This window comes from Apis laboriosa, unplaced genomic scaffold (assembly GCF_014066325.1).
Source record: "Apis laboriosa isolate Shangri-la unplaced genomic scaffold, ASM1406632v1 scaffold34_cov151, whole genome shotgun sequence".
NCBI lineage: Eukaryota > Metazoa > Arthropoda > Insecta > Hymenoptera > Apidae > Apis > Apis laboriosa.
This window is the reverse complement of record NW_025222928.1, coordinates 1,672,029-1,682,139: the sequence shown is the minus strand read 5'-3', so window position 1 is coordinate 1,682,139 and position 10,111 is coordinate 1,672,029. Positions and strand designations below refer to the sequence as shown.

At 26.7% G+C, this 10,111-nt stretch overlaps 4 protein-coding genes across 10 annotated transcripts in view; 1 reads left to right on the top strand and 3 right to left on the bottom strand.

The window, feature by feature from the left end:
* Window positions 1-129: 129 nt before the first annotated feature.
* On the bottom strand, window positions 130-1,221 carry LOC122715096 (vacuolar protein-sorting-associated protein 25). The gene is made up of 4 exons (XM_043937023.1): window positions 988-1,221; window positions 775-920; window positions 479-697; window positions 130-405 (listed from the first exon to the last, which is right to left on the bottom strand). Exons 1-4 carry the CDS (start codon window positions 1,035-1,037, stop codon window positions 293-295), a joined length of 528 nt encoding a protein of 175 aa, XP_043792958.1. The 5' UTR covers window positions 1,038-1,221; the 3' UTR covers window positions 130-292.
* Window positions 1,222-1,680: 459 nt separating this feature from the next.
* LOC122715055 lies at window positions 1,681-2,995 on the bottom strand. Its single transcript, XM_043936963.1, has one exon. It carries the CDS (start codon window positions 2,950-2,952, stop codon window positions 1,681-1,683), a length of 1,272 nt encoding a protein of 423 aa, XP_043792898.1. The 5' UTR covers window positions 2,953-2,995.
* A 1,581-nt stretch (window positions 2,996-4,576) lies between these two features.
* On the top strand, window positions 4,577-6,265 carry LOC122715057 (NEDD8-conjugating enzyme UBE2F-like). Its single transcript, XM_043936964.1, has 5 exons — window positions 4,577-4,721; window positions 5,093-5,213; window positions 5,314-5,475; window positions 5,538-5,699; window positions 5,771-6,265. The coding sequence occupies exons 2-5, from the start codon at window positions 5,106-5,108 to the stop codon at window positions 5,885-5,887; spliced, it is 549 nt and encodes a 182-aa protein (XP_043792899.1). The 5' UTR covers window positions 4,577-4,721; window positions 5,093-5,105; the 3' UTR covers window positions 5,888-6,265.
* Window positions 6,266-6,267: 2 nt separating this feature from the next.
* The window catches only part of LOC122715054 (obscurin), a 34,913-nt gene continuing 31,069 nt past the window's right edge, over window positions 6,268-10,111 (bottom strand). For all 7 annotated transcript variants that reach the window (XM_043936956.1, XM_043936959.1, XM_043936957.1 and 4 more), the window contains 7 exons: window positions 9,904-10,042; window positions 9,358-9,827; window positions 9,027-9,257; window positions 8,792-8,933; window positions 8,202-8,705; window positions 6,956-8,103; window positions 6,268-6,884 (listed from right to left, as the gene is read on the bottom strand). In XM_043936956.1, coding sequence (XP_043792891.1) covers window positions 6,638-6,884; window positions 6,956-8,103; window positions 8,202-8,705; window positions 8,792-8,933; window positions 9,027-9,257; window positions 9,358-9,827; window positions 9,904-10,042 — 2,881 coding nt within the window. In that variant the 3' untranslated portion in view covers window positions 6,268-6,637. The remainder of the gene's footprint in view (window positions 6,885-6,955; window positions 8,104-8,201; window positions 8,706-8,791; window positions 8,934-9,026; window positions 9,258-9,357; window positions 9,828-9,903; window positions 10,043-10,111) is intronic.

Below are 10,111 nucleotides of genomic sequence, written 5' to 3'. Positions count from 1 at the left end.
TTTTCAATTCTGTACATATATAATATTTATTATACAGATTTTATTAATATAATGTTAGAAATAATTTCTTTTAGATTCTACTTAAAAATGTACTCTTTTGAAATACATTTTGTAATTATATATATATATATATATTTTTCAATTATATAAATTTCTTGTTGTTTAATTTGATGTGTAATTATATCTTTAAAAATATACAAAATATATTTCTTTATACATAATCATAAACACATATCTTCAGAATAGCAGAATATTTACATTTTTTAAACAATTCTTTTATACAATTATGTATCTAAAAAAATTTAACACCTTGATTATCATCAAATAAAATTAACTCAGCTTTTTTATTCGTTTCCAATGTTTTAAGTGCTCTAATTAATATTTCTGTATCAAGTCCATAAAATTCTAAAAATAAGAAATATATATTTTAAATAAAATAATCTTAACATATGTAAATAAAAGTTTTAAAATAACATACCTTGATCAATTGTGTCTTCTCCTTGTGTTAACTCAAATAAAGTACATACAGAACCACAAAATCCATTTTCTTGTGCCCAATTATAAATAATTTCACCCCATTCTTCTAAAGTATGCCAATAAATTAGCCATCTTTGTTTTGTTTTATCTAATGGACTTGCATTTCCTGATTTTGCTAATTCTTCCAATAATAATAAAACAGCTTCTGATGATAACTTTCCTATAGATATATTTAGGAATAAATATATATAATATAAAATTTCATATAATAATTATTATTATTATAAAAAAGGATACGATTTATTGCAGTATTATTAAATAATGGGCTTGAATGCATTTCTCTTACATCAATAATAGCTTGTTTTGTAACACGATAATATTCTAATATTAAACTTTTCCATGCTGATAATTGCTTAGCCCTAGTATCTGAATGAGGTTGAAGACTGAAAAATAATTTAGATTTAAATCATAAATCAATGAATGAAATTAATATAACCTATTAATACTTACGTAAAAAAGGGAGGAAAACTATATTGCCATGGCCATTCAATTTCTGCCATTATTATTGAAGAATAAAAATACAAATATAAATCATATAGTGATAAAAATAATTATATTTTTGAAATATTTATGAAAGTTTTGATAATAAAAAAAGTACTTATCCTAAAGTTTTGATAACAGGAAAATACATTTAATGCATGACATCTATAGTATAATGTATATAAACTAGTTGAATGATTGATTCGATATTATGCTATAATTGTTTATTTAAAATCAAAAGTAAAGAGAAAAACTTTAATCTATAAAATAATTTATAAAATAAAAATTGTAAATATAAAAAAACATTTATTAAAAAGCAAATGATAATCAATGAAGTCATCATATTTTAATAATATTTTAAATTAATAATTAATAATCAAATCATTATTAATCATTATGCAAATAGTATTTTATTATTTATTATATAATATTATTTAATATTATTTATATAAGTAATAAATATTATTTATTATTTATTAAATAATTCATACAAATAGTATAAATTTACATTAAAATTACATTAAATTGATTATAAAATACATTTTTTAAAATCGATTATAAAATACATTTTTAAAAATTGATATAAAATTATTAACCTATACTAATAATATTTTACATTATTAAAATTATAAAATTATTAAAATATTCATTAGTTTTATATAATTATTGCAAAATATTTAAATTTTTATAAATAATTATATATTGATTTTGGTAATATATTCCTTCAGTTTCAAAATCTCTATATGGTCTTAAACTAGAAAATGGATTTTGTTCAAAATATGTACACTTTATATAATTATTTAAAACTTCATTAAGTCTGATTTGTTCTTTTTCTGCTTCTGTTAAAGTATAAGATGTTAGAATCAATGGACAATTTTGTTCAGCTATAATTTTCAAAGATTGCCTCCATGTATAATTTTCAGATTTAAAATCTATATATTCATGTATTCCTGCATTATATCCAATAATAAAATTTGGTTTCATATATGAATCACTATTTGCATAACTCTCATAAAGTGTATCATATATTTGAATTGATAATTGTTTGTTATTATATTGACAATTTTTACATAGATTCATTGATATAGAACCTATAGATAATTCAGGTCCTATTAAAATAATTTTTGCCATTGTTGTGCATGGTAACCAATGTAAGAGAATTTCCCAAAGTTCTATACCATTGATATCTATCACATTGGCTGCAATAATATGAATAATGATATTATTATTTTTCAAAAAATATTGTAATTTTTGTATTGCATAAAGGAATGTTAAAGGTCGTGTAAGATATTCTGTATTAATTATCATTTCTTCTACCATTGATATTTGTAAATCTTTTTGTGGTTCAATATAACAATCTATAAAATTTTTTATGTTTTGAGGTAAATTTATATGATTTGTATGATGTGGTATTTTTATTCTTGGTATTTTTTTATTATATGTTATTGAGATTATATCTAAATTAAAACATAACTTTATAAGATTACAAAATTTTTTATGTATTATATTATCCTTGTGCTTTATGCAAAAACTGATATTTGGACAATTAGAACAATCTTCAAGAATCTTTATATTTCGATCATGACATGTAATACAGGATCTAGGAAATTTGAACATTTGTTCTTCATAGTATTCTAATTTTCTATTAAGCTTTATTGCTACAAGTAACATAAAATTCATTTTCATTTGAGTCCAAGTTTTTAAGTCAATATTTTGTTTAATATTTAAAGTCATTGATATTGTATTGTCTTTTAAAACACTACATATTGCATTGCATAAATCTTTATGCTGTGACCAATGTATTTTTTGATGTTCTTTGGAACAATAAGAAATCATACTACAATTACCACATCTCTTTAAAGAGATTTCTTTGCCAAATCTTTTACAAATATGACATACATTTGCATAAAAAAAATAGTTATATTTAAGTACCATTATATATACAATTTTTAAAAAATTTAAAAATATATAAAAGTTTATAAATATGTAATATAAAATTTTTAAATGTTATAAAAATTGTGCTTTTTTTATAATATAATGCATACGATTAAATATTTCAAACAAATTTTCCTTCATAATCATTTCAAGTTATTTTAATTATTATATAATAAATATATTTTTAATAATTGATATATTGCAATTTGTATCAAAATTATCTAAGATTCATAATCTTTCTAAATTATTTATTATATTTAATTATTATTTCTAAAATAATTATTTTAAAAATATTGTATATTATAAATATTTGTAAAAAAATACTGATAGTTCGTACAACACATATTTTTGAATAAAAATTATAATTACACACATACAAGTACATCAAAACAAGTAATTAATATTACCACAGATAATGAACAGGATAGATCATATATCTTGTGGAACTTTATTTTCCATGCTCTGAAATACCGATTATACAAAAGATCAATGTTCTTGATATATTTTTTATGATTTAAAATAATTACTCAGTCATAAACTATTTTTTTTTTTTTTATTAAAAAAATTTTTAATTTTTTGGTGTATAAATAATCGAAAATTTTATATTTACCAAATTTGTTTATTATAATTTGTAGAATAAACATAGACAAATGAAGCAAATAAGAAAAAAGCAAAAATAAAGCAAAATTAATGCTATTTCTTGAATGCTAAAAATTTAATAAGTATTTAACTAAGATCTCCATCTCTTTAAAAAATGCTGAAACTTAAATATCTGTATTAATCAAAAGATGGCACTAAAAGTCAATTCTTATTTTATTACTTTATTACTGTCCTTTTTTCAGTACTTATTATCCTTATCTACATTAGTTTCTTTCGCGGCACTCTAGAGATGGCGCTGATTCTCTAATTTTTACTCTATCTCTATCTTTTTCTATTATTTATCTATATTTGCAAATCGTTATAGCAAATATAAACCGTGGCAGTCTAGATTAAAAAAAGTGTTTTTAATAGAAAAAAAAACGATTTCTATTTTTATGTCATATAATATATAATATATATATTTTTACATTTTTTATTCCTATTATTTAAATAAAATTAATAAATTTTATTTTTAAATTATATTAAAGTTATAGGATAAACTATAATTTCTTTTGATGTAGTTAATAAATTCAGATATGTGAATTATGTATAATATTATGTTCAATATAATATTAAATATAGAAGAATGCAGAAATATATTATGTAATATATATATATTTATTATATATATATAAATACGAAAAAATATATAGTAAATTAAATAAGTTAATAATATATAGGGATTTTAAAAATTATATAAATTAAATATATTAAAGAATATATTTTATATAAGAACATATTTATAAATTAATATAAATTTGAAATTTTTGAATTTTTATTAAGATTATTTATTGAGATCATACATGAGATTATAAAAATAGCTAGAATAAAGATAGGAATAGAATGAATAGAAAAAGTATATTCTTTAAAAATCGTCCTCAAGTATTGATAAATATATAATATTAGGGATTTTTGGAAAGGCAAGATTGTAATTGTAGTTAAACTTCGATACAAAACAGTATTGCCATCTATAATACGAAACTTATACTTTGAGTGTACTTAAATATTTACCGTTTGCTTTTAGATATTTATTAATCGGAAAACTTAAGATAAAATTTAACAAAATGCAGTTTCTGTGAATTAAACACAAAAAAACATATATTACAGTATTGCCATATTCATAGTATAAGGTATATTAATAAAATTAATTTTCTAACCTTAAAATCATTTTGTTCAATAATAAATATCATAAATATTATATCATATTTGACAATATAATTTCTAAAATTTATATAAGAAATATTCCGGATAATATATAATATATAAAATATATTATAGAATATTATTAACTTTTTTTAAAACTAATAAAATATTTAAATGTCTTTAACGTTTACGTAAATAGAGGTTATCAAAGAAATAATAATAGTTTGAACAATCATAATAATTCTTTTATTGTTTTTAAATATTCTAATTGTTAGTTATAAATAAATAAAAATATATTTTTATTTATTTATTATAGTTTTTATTATTATTATATACTTTATCGAATTATTTTTTATAGAATTATTGAAAATATGATTACTTTAAGAGGAAAATTGAAAAAAGATAGTGATATAGCAAACTCAAAAAATAAAGATTATAATAAACGTGTTTCTGTTCGTGACAAGTTATTAATCAAAGAGGTATAGTGATATAATAATGTATGTCTCAAATGTTTTAAATTAATAATAACTAAATAAATTGTAATTTTGTCAAAATCTTTTGTTTCTTTCATTTATTTAGGTTCAGGAAATGGAACAAACCTTACCTACTACATGTCAAGTAAAATTTCATGATCCTCATTGTTTACACGAATTTACTCTTTTGATTGTTCCTGATGAAGGATATTGGACTGGAGGAAGATTTCAATTTCAAATATATATACCTGAAGAATATAATATGGCTGTAAATATATTATCATTTATAATTTAATATAAATCAGTGTAATATTATCAAAATTTTTTTAGCCACCAAAAGTTAAGTGTTTAACAAAGTTATGGCATCCTAATATAAATGAAGATGGTAATGTATGTCTTTCAATTTTAAGACAAAGTAGTATAGATGAGATGGGATGGGCACCAACTCGTAAGCTTAAGGATGTTGTGTGGGGTTTGAATTCTCTTTTCACTGTAAGTCTTAAAAAATTGAATGTATTAAATACATTCTTTAAGATTAAATTAATTAATCGTATTCTTTCCAGGATCTTTTAAATTTTGATGATCCTTTAAACAGAGAAGCAGCTGATCTATTTATAAAAGATAAAGAATCCTTTCGAAGTAAGGTTAAAGATTATGTTATGCAATATGCAAAAAGATGATTTAGAAGTGGATAATACTATAAAAATATATAATTGTATATTTATGGAATTTAGATTTTTATTTTGATGAAAATTTCAAATTTGATTAAAAAATACTTTTTCAAATGGATGTCAACCAATTATTTAATTAACATATGCTACTAATCTTCTTATTTTAAGGAGATTATTTGTTATTTTTTATTTTCTTAATCGTCTTAATCTTATACAGCTTTTGAATATTATGATACTTCATTGCAAAAATTTTAAATTTACTTAATTAATGATACAGGAAATAAGAGGAAAGAGTATGTCATGTGTATAATATACTTATCCTTTTTATAGAATGTTGTAATGATAACAGATCATAATTTGTAAATAAAGTCGATATTTAATAATAAAGCTTTTTTAAATTTTTTAATATTTATTGGTGATTTTATTAGAATATAATTATCATTTTTGTACAATTTTAAAGAATTTGATTTGTACCTTGATTTATTGAAACGTGATTTATCTTACGTTATATTCTAATATTAATCGATTTTTTTTCTTACTCGTAGATCTTTCTAGTATCATATGAGCAGACGGTAATATTTCGTTAAAATAATTAAACGTAACAAATAAATAATAACAAAAAAGAGAACAAGGAAAGAAGATTCTTATATTTCGATACTCTCCTCTTTCTTATTTTTAATTATTCTTTCTGACTAGATGCGTGCATTTTACAGTCACGTAAAGAGAATTGGAAAATCATATTTAGTAATAAGTTATTTGTTAAAACGTGGTGAGCAGTTCTTCTTGTATGCTATTCGATCTAATAAGTTTTTGAGAGGAACCTAACAGACTTTCACTTGCTAGGCTTTGGTTTTGAGATGCTATATTTGATTTTTCTTCGTGATATTGTTCGTTATATTCTTTCAGTCTGTTACCTAAAAATACGGCTCTTTCGCGTTTTTTAATCATAAAATCTGATGGTTGCAGCCACCTGTGTTCATGACACTCTTCTACCAATGGTCTTTTACTGGAAATAAAAATAAAATAAATAAAAACTCTGTTCCACATGTAAGAAGAAGTAAAACATTGAATACAAACCTGGGTGCTCGTTTAAATACCAACATAAGGAATCTGGTTGCCTCTTGACTCAATTCTTTATATAAATATTCAAATCGATATCTCACAAATAGGATATTTTGTCTAGTTTCATCGGGATCTTTACCACGGAACGGTGAAATACCGGAAAGGAGTATGTACATTAGTACACCAACCATCCAAATGTCTGTCTGAGGATGAGCCGGTTCCTCATTGTACACTTCCGGTGCTCTATATTCTGGATGACCAGCCTTTGGTACTAATGTGCCCAATTTACTAACAAGTCGGGCAGAACCCATATCAACTAATTTGACTTGGACAGATCTAACATTGGACATCACTATATTATCAGGTTGAATATCAAGATGACTATATCCTCGCCAATGAAGGTATTGCAAACCGTCTAGGATCTGTGTAATAGCAACGGCTACACAATTTTCCGTGTATTCGTGTCTGCTTGAGAAATACGTAAGAATGTCAGCACCCTGAAGTTTTTCTAAGATGAAGACTGCGATTGGAGAACCTTGCGCTTTGTATGCCGCCTCGAGCATCGCTATCCTCTCGTGTCTCAATGAACGAAGAGCTTCAAACTCCCTGTTCACTTGTTTCTCCGTTTCCGTTTTCAATTCCAAAATCTTTGCGACTATTATACGATCTGTACTCTTATCAACACCTTTTACCACAACTGAGAACTGGCCTCTGTAAATCTCGGAGATGAAGCTATATTTGCTCGAGAAATTCGTATCGGTCGACCATTCGATAGGATGTTCCTCGACCGAATAATCCATGTGTGGTTTGTCCTCGTCCAACACTATTTCTTGACCCGATTCGGTCAATTCTTGAAGATGCTTCATAGCTTGAGTGATTTGAACCTTTGGACAACCCGGTAATCTAGTTTTGATCAGTTTCGATGGGATACCTTTCTCGCTCCAACCGATACGATTTCGCGCCGCTAAACGGAAGTTATACGTTGTATCCGCTTTCAAGTTTCTTATCAGATAGAATTCGTGATCGATATTCGATGCTACGTCTATCCAATCGATCGAGTCACCTTCTTTGTATTGCAGATAGTAGCATAACACTGGAGAATTGCCATCGTGCTTAGGTTGTTTCCATCGTATAAGTATTTCAGTATCTGAGACATCGACAAGCTGAAAAAAAAATTTATAAAACTTCGTTCCATTTATATATCTTTATTGCAATTTTTCGATCTGTTGAGTAAGTTTAATAATGCAAATACTTTACGTACCTCAGGAGAATCAGGACCTGAAGGAACAAAAGCTTCTACTATTCTTGTTCTGACTACAGTCTGCCCTAAAGAATTTCTCGCAACAACCTTGTAACTACCCACATCGTGTTCCTTTGTTGGATTGAAACTAAGTATAGATCTGCCGTCTTGATCTTCGATGATCTTTATTCGATTCGTCTCCTGAACCATCATGTCGTTCTTGTACCATTGAATCAATGGTTTGGGACTTCCTACAGCTAGACAAGCCAATTGGGCAGGCTTGCCCTCCTCGATAGGTTTAACCTGTGGTTTTTCACGGAAAAATGGTAAATGTCCCTCCTTCTTCGACTCCAACATTGCCTCTGCTTCTGCATAACTGTCCAATCGTGTTCCCAATTCGTGCTTCAAACGTCTCAGAGTGAAATTATCCGGTGAACCGTATCTATTGATCCTTGCTCTCCTCTCATCGTCGATTTCTTCGTCCATGATATCCGTGAAACGACGACGCTCTCGTATGATAGGAGTCTAAATATTATATATATATATATATATTAAAAATAGTTAAAAAAAGTATACACTCTCAAACTTGAACCGAATCGTTTCGAATTTACCCTCCAATCGAAGTTCTCATCGGTGATGGTACGAGAAAATCCAGGACTACGATTGCAAGCAACTTTCATGTATTCGCGTAAACGTACAGGGAAGTCCGTGTCACGAAGTTGAAGAAGATAAGTGTCTGGTCCATTTTGATAACTTAAAATAAAAAGAAAAAAAGAAAGGAATTGTACATCTCTTAATAAAATTGGAATTTATCATATTATTTATCATTTTACGTAGATAACTCACTGGCTTTCACTCCTAATAATTCCGATTTCCGTGTCTATTGGTTCCCTTTCGTTTATTTGATTCTCCCAAGGTTTAGCCGCAGGTTTCTTCAATGGGCTGTACGGTCTATCCTCGGGTTCGGGAGTGTATTTGTGACCAGGTGGATACACCATCTTGGATGGATGTTCGAAGGCTGTGTTCAATTTACGTCTACGGAACCACGTACGGCAGGAAGCGTTGTTATACCAATCCCTGTGAAGTGAAAATAATTTTCGTAAGAAAAAAAGAAATAAAAATACAGATATTTTTCCTTTTAAAATGAACGAAAATATAAGAGTAATTAATCACTAACCGATACAGTTTATAATAATTTTTCAAGTTCTCAGATGGAATCTTATAGAAATTAAGAGGTGATTTGTCAGCATAGGTTAGCCAAGGATGAGCGAGGGCAGCTGTGACATCCATTCTTCTCTCGACGTTGTACATCAACAGGGAACGGATGAAATCTTTGGCGTCCTCCGAGATATTTTTCCAACGATCGTCGAACTCCCATTTCCCTTCCCTGATCTTCATCAGCGTCTCCTTGTCGTTGTTACCTCTGAACGGTGAAATCCCAGATAACAGGATATACGTGATAATGCCAACGGACCACATATCCGCGCCAAAGGAAATTCCTTCGTTGTTGGTCACTTCCGGCGCCAGGTATTCGGGCATACCGTATAACAAAGTCATCATTTTCGCATGAGAGATTCTTCTTGCGAGGCCGAAGTCGCAGATCTTGAGATCATCGCCACCCGTGTGCGAGATCAACAGATCTCCAAGCTGTGAAGAAGAAATTAAAATTAGCGGAGAGTAACGAATCGTTACGTGACGAAAATTTCATCATAACAGAGATTACCGTCAAGCCAAGATGAGCATACTGATTCGAATGCATGTATTCCAATCCCCATAACAATTGTTTAACGTAACCAGCAATTTCTGCTTCCGTGTAATAAGCTTGTTTTGTTAAAGTGTCCACCAACTCGCCACCAGCAGCTCTGCTCGTATTGGTTAAGAAATATTTTTCCATTTTTAAATTAATTTTCCTTAGAAGGCAAATTTATATG